We start from the raw sequence: 17,417 nt of genomic DNA, 5'->3' as shown, positions 1-17,417 counted from the left end.
TTTATAATCAGCATTTAAGTCTAAAACTTCATGTAAACCATTCAGTGGGTTTGTGTTTCAGGATCTTAAATTGTGCTTTATTTATTTGACATGTACACTTTCTTAGTCCTTTATCTGTCCTCATCGGAGGTACAGCTGAGTGGCACGGTATGCTCCAAGGTACATGCCTTCCTACTTGCCTGTGGAGGCAGATAAAGAGACGAATGCAGGGGACGTGGCTACCTGTGTTCCGTATCATCTGCATGCTTTTCCTCCAGGTTAAATCATGTCGGTCCTTCTGACCATCTCTCATAATTTCTTATTTTGTCTTCTATTGGAGGTTTTAAAATTATTCATATTTATTCTTCTGTCCTAAACTTCCCTTTATCTTCATGTGTTTCCCAGTTGTGAAGCCTTTGATGGTCTAGATCCACACTGTCCAGTTAGGGACAGGATGCAGTGCAAACCACACGTGTGACTCAAGTTTTCCAGTAGTCACATGAAACAAGATAAAGAAGAATGGCAAAATCAGTTCTTTTAATATACATATTTAACCTGATAAACCCAGAATGCTTGACTATGTAATCAGTAATTATTGAGATATTTTACTCTTTTTTTGTATTAAGTCATCAAAATTGGATACAGTTGACCCTTAAACAACTCAGGGGTTGAAGTGCTAGAGCCCCACCCCACACAGTCAAAAACCTGCTTTTAACTTTGACTCCTCAAAAACTTAATTGTAGTCATCCCTTGGTATCCGAGGGAGATTGGTTCCAGGATCCCCCACGGATACCAAAATCCAAAGGTGCTCAAATCCCTTAATAAAAATGGTGTAGAACAGTGCATACAGTTGGCCCTCTCCATGTGTGATTCCCAGCCTCAGATCAAAATACTGGTTCAATCAGTGTTTGGTTGAATCCACGGATGCTAAACCTGTGATATGGAGGGCTGACTGTATTTACTGAAAAAAGTTGTATCTAAGAAGGCCTTCTCATTTCAAACTGTGTTGTTCAAGGGTCAGCTGTATTTTACATATGTGGCTCATCTCAGTTTTAGATGCCACACTTCCTGTACCTAGTGGCCACATGTGGCTTATGACTGCTGTGTTGGACAGCATAGGCCTAGGGGAAGAAAGATGAGTTTGGATGACTCGAATTTTGACAATGTTCCTGACTTATTCAGATATTTTTTTAATATATATATATATATATCTTTATTGATTTCAGAGAGAGGAAGGGAGAGGGAGAGAGAGAGAGAAACACCAGTAAGGGAGAGTCATTGATCGGCTGCCTCCTGCACACCCCTGCTGGAGATCGAGCCTGAATCAGGCATGTTCGGGGAATGGAACCTCAGTCACCTGGATCGTAGGTACATGCTCAACTGCTGAGCCATGCCAGCCGGGCATGTCCAGATCTTTTATAGTGTATTTGTTTAACTGTTGTTTACTGGTCAGAACTGTCATACTCTTTGATTACCTGGCTTAATTTATGATTTATCTTTTCATGGTTGAGCTTTATGCTGGTGAGCTTGATGTGAGTCACTCTCCCTCTGAAAGTTGTGACTGATGCTTCCTGCCAGGCTTCGAAGGCAGGCAGTTACCCTGGTCAGTGTCCTGCTGAGTGAATTACCCTTCATATCTTTTCTTTTTATGTATTTTCCATGCAAATATATTTCTGATATAATACTAATGTAAAACTCTGACTCATACTAAATTATAGAACTTTAGATAAGGCACTTAGGAGTGTAATATTTAAATGCATTTGCTAAGTCACATGACTGATTTCTGCCAATTTAGATAGGCATGACATTTTTTATTTGTATTTAAAAGTTGAGTCAGTTTTATATATCAAGTTTTTCTAATGCTGTGAACTGCATACCTTTTTTCTAGTGAGGGAAAATAAATAGCTAGTAATTGAAGATTACCCCTATAGATATATTTGGTCCAATAGAATTTTTTTCTAGAGAACTTGCCCTATCAGGAGAAGAAGATGCATGAAGGTGGATTTCTTCCAGCTCCTAATATGCTGTGATTAGGGAGGACACTAAGAAGCTAGTGAAGAATTACTTCTTAATCTGTTACGTACCAAACAGCCTCCTTCCCTTCCTTCCTGAGTGAATATGAGTATACATGAAATGGTCTTGAGTGCACATAATTCTTTTATACCATAGATTTTCTCTGGACTGATAGCCCTAAGAAAAATTTGCAACCACCCTGATCTCTTTTCTGGAGGCCCCAAGAATCTCAAAGGTATTTCAGATAATGAACCAGAGGAGGATCAGTTTGGATACTGGAAGCGTTCTGGGAAAATGATCGTTGTTGAGTCCTTGTTGAAGATATGGCATAAGCAGGGTCAGCGAGTGCTGCTGTTTTCTCAGTCAAGACAGGTGAGTAGACAACTCTCGTACACGAGGCAAGGTGATTCTTTATGGCTTATAATTATTAATCCAGAATATGGGATATAATCTAAAATAATGATTCCCAAAGCAAGTCTACTGTTAATCTCTCTGGGAGCTTAGCTCTTTCTCTAGATTTGGCACCCAGAAGTTGGCTTTTTAAAAAGGCTTAGTTACTATGTGATTCTGGGGTCTGGGTGAATTTGGGCCTGAACTCAAATAAATGCTCAGCTATTTATAAAATGTATAAGAATTAACAGGAGAGAAATGCCAAAAATACTATATAACAAAAATAGCAATTTCCCTACCTCAAAGCAAGAAACCCTTTTAGTTTTTTGTTGTTAATCCTACCCTGGAGGATATTTTTTCTGTTGATATTTAGACAGAGTGGAAGGGAGGGAGGGAAGAGGAGAGAGAGAGAGGGAGAGAGACATCAGTGTGAGAGAGACACATCGATTGGTTGCCTCCCACATACCCCCAACTGGGGCTGGGGATTGAACCTGCAACCCAGCTATGTGCCCTTGATGGGGAATTGAACCTGCAGCCCTTTGGTGCACAGGCCAGTGCTCTAACCACTGACCCACATCAGCCTGGGCAAGAAACCCTTTTAATTTAAGACTAGTGGGAAAGTGTGACTGTTTACGCAAGTGTGGAAGCACTCACTGGGGATGTGTATTTGATTTTTAAACTTTTATCCTTCACCCCCTCTCCCAAACAGATGTTGGACATACTTGAAGTTTTCCTTAGAGCCCGGAAGTATTCCTATCTCAAAATGGATGGTACCACAACCATAGCTTCAAGACAACCACTGATTACAAGATACAATGAGGTAACAAGTGACTACAACAGGAACCTCAGAGAACGCTGCTGTAGGCAGAGGGACAGGAAGTTTGCACACCTGCCTAAGTAGTGCTTATATCTGGGTTGGGCAGCAGGTGGAGGGGGACTTTTTGCTTTTAACTCTGTGCATTTCTGGATTATTGGGGTGTGTGTTTAAAATTATTAATATGTTTATATATTTTTTGAAAGCCCAACTTTTACATATTACTAATATTCATATTAAGAATAGTTGTGCCCAGCCAGCATGGTTGAGTGGTTGAGCCTCAACCTATGAACCAGGAGGTCATGGTTCGATTCCGGTCACAGCCTAATAGCAGGCATGCAGGAGGCAGCCAGTCAGTGACTTTCTCTTATCATTGATGTATCTCTCTCTCTCTCTGTCTCTCTCTCCCTCTCCCTTCCTCTCTCTGAAATCAATGAGAGAGAGAGAGACACATCAATGATGAGAGTGTCGTCATTGATTAGCTGCCTCCTGCGTGCCCCCGACTAGGGATTGAGCCCACAACCCAGGTATGTGCCCTGACTGGGAATTGAACCTTGATCTCCTGGATCCTAGGTCGATGGTCAACCACTGAGCCATGCCCGGCTGGGCTAAAAATACATATATTTTTTTTTTTCTTCGAAAAAAGGAGTTGTGAGATGGCATCTTGACTGACTGAAGGTGTTTAGGACATAACCCATTCCTTATATCAGGGATATTTCTATGTGTAGAGTATGGAAGGGCAGAGATTCTGGTCTTAAATGTGCATACTAAGTGCTGTGTGTCTCACCTCTAGGACACATCCATATTTGTGTTTCTTCTAACCACTCGGGTGGGTGGCTTGGGTGTCAACCTGACAGGAGCAAACAGAGTCATTATCTACGATCCCGACTGGAACCCGAGCACCGACACACAGGTCTGTTTATTTTTATAAAGGGTTGGGTTGGTGACAGATAGCTGACCCTTGAATAACACAGGTTTGAACTGTGTTGGTCCATTTATCTGTGTTTTTTTTTTAATAAATACAGTAAATGTATGTATTTTATCTTTTTTATTTTTTTCCTAACATTTCCTTTTCTCTAGCTTACTTTGTTGTAGGAGTACAGTATATAATACATATAACATATAAAATATGTGCTTACCAACAGTTATATTATCAATAAGGCCTCCTTCAGTAGTATGCCATCAGTAGTTAAGTTTTGGGGGAGTCAGAAGCTACACTGGATATTTGACTGTGCGGGGTCAGCTGTGTTTTAATGGCTAGCACCTGGCAGTGTCCTCAGTGCTCATGGGCACTTTGGCTTCCCCTTGCTGCTGCCTGGTCTTCAGCATGAGGAGGACACCTTCCAGCCCCATGGGCAGAAAGCGTTCCAGCAGTTTGCTTATGGCATCCATCACCAGGGCTGGAAAAGAGGATGTGTGACCTTACAGACACGTGTTGTGTTTCAGGTAGAGAGATTGGTCTCTCTCTCACTTGCCTGTTGACCTTCCATAACAGACCTTAGGTGTATTTAGCCTCATTAGCCCAAATTCTCACTTTGGGAGTGGAAGGCAGCAACCAGCTGTCTCTCTTTCCCTTAGTCAGTGCTCTTTACTGGGAGGCCCCTGTTGATCTTACCTCTGTGCTGCAGGCCCGGGAGCGCGCCTGGAGGATAGGCCAGAGGAAGCAGGTGACGGTGTACAGGCTCCTGACTGCGGGCACCATTGAGGAGAAGATCTACCACCGGTCAGTGCAGCTGTGCCCACTCCTGGACTGTGGCGGGCAGAAGCACACGCCGAGGGCAAGCAGGGCTTTTATAAAGCTCTGTTTTAAAGTCTTTCCATCTTGGAGCAATAGTTGCTGTAACCTGAGGGATAATATAATTTTTAAAAATTTTTGTTTTTTTTCTTTCTTACTAAAGTAAGCCTTACTTTAGTTTTTTTTAAATGGCTTATTGTAAGTTTTTTAAAATGTCTTTGAACATGGTCATTTTTCTACCTTACTAAACTCCAAGGACTACTTATGTTTAAACTTCATATTGTTATTTGAGAGAAATGTTCCTACCTACTATACAGTGTGCCATCTTCAGAAAAATTTTAAGACGTGACAAAGTTGAAATGGTAACATTTGTATTTATAAATAGCACGCGGGCGTCATCAGTGTGGGTGTCATTGGTGTGAGTGTGCTATGGGCCTTGAGTCAGATGCCCCACAGAGAAAGGTTGACCAGGACGCCTCTTTTTTTTCTCCTTCTTTCTCTCTATAAAGAGGAGGAGATTTGGGCAAGGCTAACTTCAAACAATGGGATGGAGATATTGCCAGTTTCCCCCTCTCCCCTGCTGAAGACTTGATTGAGCCACATGCCAACTCATATAGGAAGACTGCTGCTTTCCACCATGTGCTGGGCCACTCGTGGGATGTGCATGTTCTTAAGGGGCCTGGTTGAGAGGGCTGGAGATGAGTTGAGTCCTGAGAGGCCTGATCTTAGAAATACACGCCTTAGCCTGAGGAATAAGCAGTTACGCTGGCAGGGCTGCTTTGAGTGACATTGGTATGGGGCTCTAGCATGGAGTGGGTCTCAGGAGGTGGCAGCTGGTGAGATAGCTCCCAGTGAAATCTTTGCAAAGCCCAGGTAAGAGTTTGCTGAGCCCCATCATGGGAAGCCCTGCATAGGCAGGGGCGCCCTGGTCCAGGAGCCAGGAGGCTGGCTCTTTCCAGCTTAGACAGGCTGTGCATCATTTGGATGTGCGTGAAAAGGTGTTTCTTGAAATGCGGTGAATCTTGGAAGTTACAGAAACCCCTTGGGTATGAATAATAATAATAAATTAGTGTTTCTAACTTAAATTCTGTAAAACATGCGAGACCACCTGATGTTTTATGAACTTCTTGAATTGTAATTTCCAAGGTTAAAAGTTTTGGGGATTTTAGACATCCATACAGCTGCAATGATCATATCTCTCCTACATTGTTTTATAATTAGAATTCCGAGGTAGAGCTACATATTGTTTCCTACCAGTGTAATTTTTATCTTTCAGACAAATCTTCAAGCAATTTCTGACAAATAGAGTGCTAAAAGACCCGAAGCAGCGGCGGTTTTTCAAGTCCAATGACCTTTATGAGCTGTTTACTCTGACCAGTCCTGATGCATCCCAGAGCACTGAAACAAGTGCTATTTTTGCAGGTATTACAGAAAGTCATTTAACTCGAAGGAATAAATTATATCAGAATTATGAAATGTAACACTAGTGTGTTTTCTCCTTTTACAGGAACTGGCTCAGATGTTCAGACACCCAAATGCCATTTAAAAAGAAAACTTCAACTGGCCTTTGGAACAGACCATAACGTTCCAATATGCAAAGAGCTCTCTGATTCTAAAGCACCTGCCAGTGATGGCACAGCCTTTGAAGAGACAGCTACAGCTGTAGGGGCTGAAGTAAGTGCAGTACCTTTTAATCAAGGTGACGTTCTGCGAGAGGCCCCTCAGACATCTAGTGCTCACAGTGACAGACTTGCAGAGGAGACAGATGAGCCTCCTGGAGGACTGGAGGACTCAGTGCAAAGTGCAGATGGGGCGTGTTCAACTTCTCCAAGAGTCAGTAAAACGTATAGGACATCTGGCGAGGAAGACATCGCTGAAAAGCCAGATCTTTCTGATAAAAGAGAAAGCTGCCAGATTCAAACGGAACCCCTCTGGGAAAATGAACAAATGGAAAATAATTTTTATAAGCACAAATCAAAAACCAAACACAGTGTGGCAGAAGAAGAGACCCCGGAAAAGCTTCTGAGGCCAAAGCGAAAGCCTAAGGGCTCGAAGTGTCACAGAGACGCCAAGTTTGAAGGAACTCGAATTCCACACCTTGTGAAGAAAAGAAAGTACCAGAAGCAGGACAGTGAAAACGAGAGTGGGAACAAGCAGCAGAGCAGTGATGACTATGTTTTAGAAAAGCTTTTCAAGAAGTCAGGTAACCCTTTGCTGAATTTACCATTGTGCTGGGAACAGAACACGCGTAGGCCTTTTCAGCAGGAGCAGCCCTACTGCTAGTGCAGAGGGGGCTCCACTGGGAGTATTTTTTCTTCTAAAATTAAGATTTGAAATTTAATGACAGTTTTGAAAATCGTATTCACCTCTCTTTTTTGAAGGCCTAGAAGTATTTGAAACTTTGGAAACAATAGTACTTGATATAACCACTTATGGGAAGGGTGCAGTGCTTTAAATGGATTTGTACTGTCTGAACATTAATTTCTCTATATGCTATATTTATCTGATTTTTCAACCACAGGAGATTAAAGTAACAGCATAGGGGGGAGAGGCAGGGGTATGTCCAGAGGCAGGCACTTCGGAAGCAGGAAAGCTGAATGGCTGACATCAGGGGAGAACCATTAGGAAAGCAGACTCAACAATTGCTCAGGACCCTGGGGGACGGGCAGTCCACGCTTAGTCGTCGCTGGGGGTGTGGGCCTGTTGAGGCCTGGCAGTCACTGTGCAGTGTGGCAAACACTCTGACTTCTGCACATCACTGTCTTTGGTAATTTTCTAGCAAATTACCTGTTTTGTCTAGTTTTCAAGTTTATTTGCATAGAGATATAGAAAATACTCTTGTAATATTTCTTTTGAATTTGCTTCCGTTTCTAGATCATTTCCCCCTTGTCATTTCTAATTTTGTATCTTCCCCCCACTTCTTTTTCTTGATCAAGTTAAGCTAGTGGTTGTCTATTTTGTGATTTTGTTTTTCAGTAAACCAAGATTTTTATTTATTAATTAGACCCATGATTATTCTCTGCCTCATTAATTTTTACTTTTATCTTCCTTGCTTTCTCCTTGTGCTTTTGTTTTTGTTGTGTTCCGGTGAATTTTTTGGCTTAATTTTTATTTTTTTATTTTTATTGATATAAATACTTAAGGCTATGAGTTTTCCAGTGATATGTGGAAAATTCATTAAATTCTTCTGATATGTAGTATTTTCATGGTGGTTACATTTTAGAATTTCTATAATTCTGGTTTATACTTTTCCCTTCAGTGAAGAATTTATGAATAGAAGGTTTTCAGATTTTTCTAGATAGGTGGGAAGAGGTCATGCTGACGTTGCGATCAGAGCGTTATGCTTCAGTTATTGTAAAACGGGTAGTAACAGTCTCTACCTCATACGGTGTGATGGAGATACATAGCCATCGCATGTAAGTTTCTGGGTCTTGGTAAATAGCAGCTAAAAATGTTCATTTTTTATGAATGAATAAACCCACAACATGCTAGACTAAACAGAAGAAAAACTGATTGGTAACAACTTGATATAGCACGTTTCCTGTGTTTTTGCTAGTTGGTGTGCACAGTGTCATGAAGCACGATGCCATCATGGATGGAGCCAGCGCCGATTATGTGCTAGTGGAGGCAGAGGCCAACCGAGTGGCCCAGGACGCCCTGAAGGCACTACGACTCTCTCGGCTGCGGTGTCTGGGGGCAGAGTCTGGTGTTCCCACCTGGACCGGCCACAGGGGGATTTCTGGGGCACCAGCAGGAATGAAGTAAGAACTTGCTGCCCTGCTGTGCTTGTGAGAAGGCCAGTCCACCCAGGCTTGGAATGAAGTCAGGGCAGCCATGGCACCTATCCTGATAATCTGCAGTAATAGAAAATCTCTCAGGGAGGGATTGGGTCAGCCAACTTTTGTGACTTGGGGGAAACACAGTTGTAATCTTACCTTCTTCCTTGCTTTCGTCCCTGCTTTCCAAAGCCATTTTTCAGGGAAAGGAGAACTGATCTGTTTAGTTAAAAATAGTAAGAGATGCAGAATCACGGTTAAACCTTAATAAGATGCTTATCCAATTTTCAACAATCAGCAGTTGCTATGCTGTTCAGTATACTCTTTTGGAAGGATTTTCCTACCTGGGATTGAGGGAAGTTTCCATCATGTGTTGAACAAGGATCTTGAGTGGCTCTTACTCGAGACACAGCAGTTACTTCCCAGGAGAGAATAGAGGAATTGGTGTCATGGTTATGAAAGAATCATGCAGAAAAAAACCTTTCCAGGAAGAGTTTAGTTGTTGAGAAGTTACTTTTATCTCTTAAGTCACAAAAACAACATTTTATCTACTATTATTCTTTTCCTTATTTAGGAGTAGATTTGGTCAGAAAAGGAATTCCAGCTTCTCTGTGCAGCATCCTTCAACATCTCCGAAGGAGAAATGCCAGGTAATATGACAGCCTGTCTGCTTTCCGTGTGTGAGATGGACCTGATTGAATTGTCATGAAAATTTAACCCAGTTCTGATGTGAAAAAAGTCTCTGGCATAATGACACCTGCTATTTGTGCTGTCTGCTATGATTTATAAAGCACTTTCATTTGAATCGAAAAGGGCCAGCTAACTTTCTCAAAGAAAAAGTCTTTAACCCAAGATCTGGAGCAGAATCTCTATTTTGCCCTTAGAAAGTTAATATAGGAGGCAGTTAATACAGAGATAGGTGACATGTGAATCACTGCCCATGCAGCCTGCCCCGTTCAGAGGTCCAGCACCAATTCCAAAGACCACTGCCCTTTAGAATAAAGGTCTAGAAACTGCCTAGAATGCTTGTAATTCACCAGCTGCCAGAGCTCTGCACCATCTCTTCCTGTCCTGTAACTCACTCCCGAGTGCTGTGCTCCACTGAGCACTCTCTGGTCTTTCATGGGTAAGGGCTATGTTACTGATAAAATTGGAAAACTCCCAGGTCCAGACTCCTATTTTAAGATAATACAGACACAGTTAGGAATAGAGAACCTTTGTGGTTTTTAAGGCAACACGTGAGCAATAAAATAAAGAATAAAATGATTTAAAAGTGAAGAAGCACAACTCAGCCTTGCCCCTTACCCCAGTGCCAGCCTAGATCAAGGCAACTTTGGGAGGAACAGGAAGTGCCCACAGGACTCGTTTCTCCTGGAGGCCGCTTCCTAGAAGCTGCTTGGGAAGCCTGTCCCCAGCCCTCTGCTCTCCCTGCATTCTCACCACTCAGAGTGACTACCAAGTGCATAGTGTCCTTTCAATTTTTGTTTTTTGGGGAAATGTTGTAATAGTGGGTGGATTTAGATGCTTGACTCTCCTTTGCTCTGTGCTAGGTGGTTTCTCATTCTTTCCCCATGAGATTGACCACCCTGGCCCCGGCGTGCCTGTTATTTTATGTCTTCTCAGAAGAGCCTTAGGGGAAATTAGTGGGACCGTAAATTAGAAGTTAAATGTGTCAGTACAGTGCTCTTACTTCTGCAGGATGGCATCGTGAAAAAGAGTGGAAAAGATAGCGTTTCTGAGCATTTTAGTGGGCAGGTGGAAGATGAGTCCTCATCTGGGGCCCTTGCCTCGTCCTCACTGTTGGCTAAAATGAGAGCCAGAAACCACCTGATTTTGCCCGAACGGCTGGAAAGTGAAAACGTGCACCTTGGCGGGGCTTCCGCGCCACCCCCCAGCGCAGAGCATGATGGCCTCCTGGTGGAAATGAGGAACTTCATCGCCTTCCAGGCCCGCGTGGACGGCCAAGCCAGCACGCAGGAGATTCTGCGCGAGTTTGAGTCCAAGTTGTCAGTTTCCCAGTCTTGTGTCTTCCGAGAACTGTTGAGAAACCTCTGTACTTTTCATAGAACTTCTGGTGGTGAAGGAATTTGGAAACTCAAGCCAGAATACTGCTGATTAACTAATTTCTAAACTTTTAATTGACTTTTTCCAATGGAATTTTCCAGTTATTATGATTAGTACTCATGTTTGTCAACAGAGGTTGGCTGCATTTGATTTTACTTTGAATGATAGCTACCTCATAATTAGAACTTTAAGAAAGAAGAGATTCTTTGGAACTTAAAAGTTCTACAAACACTTGGGCTAATTTTGTTGGTACTGTGAATTATGTTATAAAACCAGGGGCTTAACAGCCCTTGGGCTCATTTGATCCTTTTCCCAAAAGCTGCTGTCCAGGAGCACATTACTGCTCGTTGAGGACCCGAAATCTCAAGAATGCTTTCTGTTGGGCTAAAACATGTCTTAAGTTCAGCCAGACCTATTCAATAAATTAATTCATCAGTATCTTGTAAAAGCATTACTTTTGGTGCTTTTTAAAATGTTTAATCATTTGCCACCCAGAAAATCAGATTTATCTTTTGAATCATTTTAATCGCCTTTAAAGTCTCTCTTTTAAGGTGCTGTTGAATTGGCAGGTACTTTTATTAGTAAAGTGTGAAATAGCTTGGTAATAAATGAGACGTGTTTGTAGAAAGTTGTAGTGTACTCAGTTTTATACCAAGCAAAGTCCCTACAGTGACTCTCAGTTTTAGGAAAATGAAATGTGTTATCTTAAAAACAGAAAAACAAAAAACAAGCAGAACCAAAAGTAAGTACAAGTAACACAACCAACGCACACACATGCACACAAACGTGACTCCAGAGCTCAACCAGATCTACCGCCGTTGGCACGTAGGGACCACTCTCCCAGCCCTCTGCTTCCGTGATGGGAGGTAACTTGACGTTGTATATTTCATTCATTGTTGGCTCTATATAGTCAGCACTGTTCTTGTGTGTTACTGTCTATCCTGCTGTTTCCATCTCTCTCTGCCTTCGTGATGACTCTCCTGTTTAAGACGTTTGATTCTCAGTGGCTTCTCTTTCTGGCTGTTATTTATGTGTCTGTAGTTCTGTGATGGTGTTTTGACCCTCTGTTTGTTTTCTTAGCCTTGTTTTTCTTGTTTCCTTCTCATTGTTAAGATCTCAGCTCTAAAGTCTTTTATTTTTATTTTATTTTTTATTTTAGAGAAAGGGGGAGAGAGAAACATCGATTGGTTGCTTCGTGCACGGACCCCGACCAGGGCCAGGACCACTGGGGCACACTGGCCAGGTCCTGAAGTCTTTTCTTAAATTAATTGTATTCCTTAATTTTTGTTCTAGAGCTATTACAGTGCAGCGTGCTTGTTTCTTGGGTTTGTGTTCTCTGGCTTGCTGTTTATCCTCTGGTTTTTCTGTATTATATTTGCCTTCCTCTCATTCAATTTTTTAAATTTTTTACTCCTGCTGAAAGTGAGTGGCTGTGTCCAGATCTTCTGTAAGCTTCTCCCTGCCACCCCGAGAGAGGGGTTTGGGCTTGGGGTGAGGGAGAGCCTGTGCTGGGCAGCATGCATCTTAGGTTGGAGGACTTGGTTTTACTTTTCTACTCAGATTTTGTCAATAGCTTGGACCAAGAATCCCTCCCCTTTGGCAGGTGATGTCATAGAGTCATGATTACCACAAGGATTTTCTGCTGATTTGGGGGGATTCTGGCTTCTTCAATTTTCTTTCTGTTTGTAGAATGATTCATTATATGTTAGAGGAGGAAGATTCAGTTATTTTTTTCACTCGCCATCATTATCTAAAAGCCATAGAAGGGGTTTTTAAACAGGTCAGTAAATCCTAAACTGAGTACTTGGCTCAGAAGGTATTCCAGGACATGACTGTTTTGTTTCTGAGAAGCCCTGTTTTATTTTTATCTTTGTAATCATTAGCCTGTTAGAGAGTTCTGTCCCATTCTCAGATTGAAGTCCTGATGCAGTTAATTAGTGGGAAGTGTTTGGGTGACAGACATTGTCTAAAATTAAACTGTACTGAGTTAGAGAAGTTGTAGCCACCTCAACGAGTAGGAACTCCTGTCAAGTTATGATGCAGTAAAAGCAAGGAGGCCTTCACCACAGTTGGCTTGGCCACTAGTATGCTGGGACCTTGGGAGGTCACTGCCCTGCCTGTGTCTCAGTGTGACTGTCTACAAACATTGCCATTATGGTTCCGGGGTGAGAGACTGAGAGAAAGATACTCTAAGTATAATAGCATTAACATATAGAGTAACTTTCTCATTTAGATTAAAATCTAATTTTTGGAACTTTAAAAGCTTTGAACAGTATAGGTAATTTAATGTGTTTAACATGTTATATCAGTTTCAAGCTACAAATAAAAGATTTTAAATTGTGAATTTAAAAAATTAATATACAAATATACTAATTACTATTTTAAAAATTTTGGGCAATACACTGCCTCCCCACCACTCTTGCTCCTGTTCCCAAGATAAGTACTATATTTGGTGTGTAGTCTTCCGAGCTGTTTACACATGGCAGAGGTGGCTGCTCTGAGGTCTGTTTTCTCCTTCATCTACGGATAAGGTACCTGAGTTGTATCTGGACACATGGCTGCTCAGCTAAAGGCTGTTTTCCAGCCTCTTATAGTTAATTGTGGCCACATGACTAGGCAATAGATGTGAGTAGAACTTCCAGCTTAGGCCCTTAACTAAGGAGTTGGGTGTACACTCCTGTCATTCCCCTTTCTTGCTGGCTGAGATGCCAGTGGGAGCTTAAGCAGTGACCTGGTATCGACAGCAGTCCTGTCTAGGCTGGAGAAATTCCTTTCACCTATTAAGAGCGAAATAAATCCCTGACTTGCTTAAACCACTGCCCTTTGGCTTGTCTTTATTACAGCAGCTAGTTTTGTTTTATTATATGATTGACATAAATGGGATTATATCACCCTTATTTGGGAATTAACTTTTTCTTTAACATGCAAGACATCTTTTCACTCCTGTCATTACAGCTCTACCTTCATAGAATTGCTGGATTAAAAGTCAGGTATATTTTTAATTTTAGTGGATGTCATAAAACTGTTTCCTTCAATTCAGAAGACCATACTCAACACCCTTGCCAACAGTAGATAGTAGTTCCTTTTTTTTTTTTTAACCAATCTTGTGGTTGAAAATAATCTTGCTTTAATTTGAATTTCCCTGATTACTTTTATTTATTTTTATTTTATTTTTTATTTTTTAATATATCTTTATTGATTTCAGAGAGAGGAAAGGAGAGGGAGAGAGAGAGAGAGACAGAAACATCAATGATGAGAGAGTCATTGATTGGCTGCCTAGCCTGCAACCCGGGCATGTGCCCTGACTGGGAATCGAACCCCAATTGCCTGGATCCTAGGTTGACGCTCAACTGCCGAGCCACGCTTGGCCGGGCTCCCTGATTACTTTTAAAACCAAACATTTTATGTTCGTTTGTTTTGTTTGTTTGTTTGTTGTCATTTGCAGATCCTCTATTGTATGTTTCCTGTTTATGTCACATTTGCCTAATTTTACTATTGGTTACTTATGTTTAGCCGCCTCACCCCCAGCAAAAATGAAAAGGCAGTTACTGACTAGTCTGTTCTTTCTTTTACTTACTTGAAATGCCAAGTTTCTTGTATGGTAAGGTGCCTGTTTCTGGACAGTGGGTCTGGCCGTCTGTCCTCCCAGCCTTGCTCTTCACTGTTACTTGACTCCGTATGCGTTTTGCTGGCTATGGGCAATTCCCCTCTGTCTCCCTTGCTACCTTCTTGTACACTCGGTTCTGGGTGAGTTTTTAGATTCAATTTATTAAATTCCACTAAAATTGTGGATAATAGACTTCTTTATAATTAATATATTTTTTCTCAGTATCATGATAGGCAGATTAAAATGTTTTATAGTCTTGGATAAATTTTTAATAACTTTTTTCATAAAGATCTTGCACATTTCATATTAAGCTTATTTCTAGGTATTTTGTAGATTTTTAGTTTGGGGTGAGAATTTTCAATTGTACATAAAAATGTGAGGAACTGGAACATCTGTGTATCTACTTTGCTTATTATGTTTATTTTACAGAAATTTTTAATTTAAGTACAGTAAAATTTGGTCCTTCCATGTTTTGTTTTGTTGACTTATTTAGCAACCTCTTTAATAACCTAAACTCATGATTACATTCTGACATATTCCCTTATGAACTCCATAAGGATAGTTATTTTTCCTGGCACCTTTAAAAAAATAGTTCATCCTTTCCCTCCTCATTCATAAGGCCACCTCTACATCATACTCAATTTCCATGTAATTATGGGAATGTTGCTGGGCTCTGTTCTATTAAATTGCTCCACTTATCTAACTGCCAATAACCCTCCATTTTAATCACTGTAGCTTTATAATTGGCTATCAATATATATAGAATGATTCCCACCATCTTTCCAAAATGCTGTAATTCTTGGACTTTTGTTTCATGTAAATTTTGAGATCACCTTGTCATATTTGGATTTTGTTGTTTTTGATTGCTTGGGGATGATTATAATAATGAGTTTCTCATCTATGAATAGGGCATATCACTCTATTTATAATACATATTTATTGTGAAGACAATTTCATTGTATTTTTCACTGATATTTTACATTTATTCCTAATCATCCTACAGTTTTTGTTGCTACAGTAGTGACATTTAAAAATTCATTTTCTAATTTTACTGTTGATTTTTACGTAGTGGTCATATCTAGCAATCTTTCTGAACTTTTATTAATTCTAATAGTCTATCAGTTGTCCTGTATGTAACAGTTATGTTGGCTGCAAATAACAACATTTGCATTTCTTCCATTCCAATATATATACATTCTATGTTTCCAATATGATAATGAATGTAAATGACAGTGGTTGGCATTCTTGTCTTATGTCTGACATTGAAGATAAACTGCTAAGGTTTTACCGTTTAATATACAGTTGCTGTTGTTTTGTAGCACATGGTCTTTGTCAGGTTAAGGAAATGCCCTTTGCAGTCCTGAATCCAGTGCTGAGTTGTAGTAAATACTTTTCCTGCATCTGTTTATTTAATTGTGTAATTTTTCTCCTCCAAATCTCCCTCTTAGTGTCATAAAGTGCACAGTTAAGTTTTCCAACATTAAAACATCTTAGATTTCCACTTCCAGAATCGCAGTGTTAGGGGCCCCATGGACTTGCTATCTAGAAAGCAACTATAACTAGACAAAATTCTAAGATGACAAACCACCACCACCACCACCCAAAAATGTAATGTTTCCAGAAATAGCCCCAAGGGAACACTGCAAACAAAGAAACAGTTAAGAAACCTACAACGAGAGTCCATGACTTTTGAGCCACAACTTATTTCTCCCCACCTCAGTGTCATGAGAGATGCTGTAATCCAGGTATGTTTAGCTAAGAAAATTGGGTTCCCTCCCTCAGTTTCCAATTAAGGGAACAGTATCTCTCTGGGAGGGCATGCTGCCAGCATTTCTCATCCTCTCCAGCTTCAAGGTTCAGGGGCTAAGTTTATGGAGTTAAAAAGTGTAACAACAAATTAAAATTTTCCTAGGCAGGCTCAGTGGTAGATTTGAAATGGCAGGAGATTCAGCCAACTTGCAGATAGATTGATAGAGATGCTGTCCAAAGAACATAGAAGAAAAAGAATGAAGGAAAATGTTCAAAGCCTCAGAGAAATGTGATGCACCATGAAGTGCATCAAAGGACACATAATGGGAGTTCCAGAAGGAGAAGGGTGAGAAAGAAGAAAAAGTACTCAGACAAATAGTGGATAAAAACATCCCAAATTTATTGAAAAACATCTATGAAACTTAATGAATTACAAACAGGATAAATGCGGGGAGACCCACAGACACATCATAGTACATATGCTGAGAATCAAGGACAAAAAGAAAATCTGGAAAGTAGAAAATGAAAAATTATGCATCATTTACAAGGGAACTTCAAGATTAACAGTTAAAGTCTCAGAAGAAACAATAGAGGCGAGAAGGTAAGGATAACACTCAAAAGTGCTTGAAGAAAAAACTCAACCAGGAATCCTGTATCCAGCAGAGGTATTAAAAAATGAAGGTGAAATGAAGACTTTCTGAGATAAACAAAAACTGAGAAAATGTGTTACTAGCGGATCTGCCTCACCAGAAATACTAAAGGAAGTTCTTCAGGCTGAAAGCAAGTGACTTCAGATAGTAATGCAAATCCACAACAACAAAGAGCAATAGAAAAATAGATTTTATAGTAAAAATATCATTATAAATGGCACTAACTGCATGTTTTTCTCCTCTAAATTTACCCAAAAAGCAGTTGTATAAATAATATGTATATAATGTATTGCTGAGATTATCATATACAGGAATGTAACGTATTTGCCAGTAGCAGCACAAAGGAGGTGGATGGGAGCAAGCAAGGGTGTCATGGGCTAATGAATAATGCCAGGTGGTAAAGTAATAATTATAACAATGTAATGATGGATTTGTAATAAATATGTATCATCACAATGCTGCAGAAAATGGGAAAAGGCAATAGAACTATTTAGTAGTAATGTCTCTACATTATAGAAGTTAAACTAGTATAAATCTGTAATAGATTCTGATAAATGAAGAGTTATATGGTAAACCCTAGAGCAACCACTAAGAAAACAACTCAAAAAACAGTGAAGAAATCATTAATAAAATTAAAATA

At 40.4% G+C, this 17,417-nt stretch overlaps 1 protein-coding gene across 1 annotated transcript in view; it reads left to right on the top strand.

The window, feature by feature from the left end:
- The window catches only part of ERCC6 (ERCC excision repair 6, chromatin remodeling factor), a 78,487-nt gene extending 62,709 nt beyond the window's left edge, over positions 1-15,778 (top strand). Inside the window, exons 13-21 of the mRNA XM_016200860.2 lie at positions 2,149-2,364; positions 3,092-3,202; positions 3,990-4,109; positions 4,825-4,919; positions 6,208-6,353; positions 6,439-7,134; positions 8,488-8,692; positions 9,282-9,357; positions 10,406-15,778. Of these exons, the coding sequence (XP_016056346.2) occupies positions 2,149-2,364; positions 3,092-3,202; positions 3,990-4,109; positions 4,825-4,919; positions 6,208-6,353; positions 6,439-7,134; positions 8,488-8,692; positions 9,282-9,357; positions 10,406-10,822 (2,082 nt within the window). The 3' untranslated portion in view covers positions 10,823-15,778. The remainder of the gene's footprint in view (positions 1-2,148; positions 2,365-3,091; positions 3,203-3,989; positions 4,110-4,824; positions 4,920-6,207; positions 6,354-6,438; positions 7,135-8,487; positions 8,693-9,281; positions 9,358-10,405) is intronic.
- The last annotated feature ends 1,639 nt before the right edge of the window (positions 15,779-17,417 follow it).

The sequence above is a fragment of the Miniopterus natalensis genome, chromosome 14 (assembly GCF_054644295.1).
Source record: "Miniopterus natalensis isolate mMinNat1 chromosome 14, mMinNat1.hap1, whole genome shotgun sequence".
In the NCBI taxonomy this organism is placed as follows: Eukaryota; Metazoa; Chordata; class Mammalia; order Chiroptera; family Miniopteridae; genus Miniopterus; species Miniopterus natalensis.
Note: the sequence above shows the minus strand (reverse complement) of the source record. Positions and strands in the feature narration are given on the sequence as shown.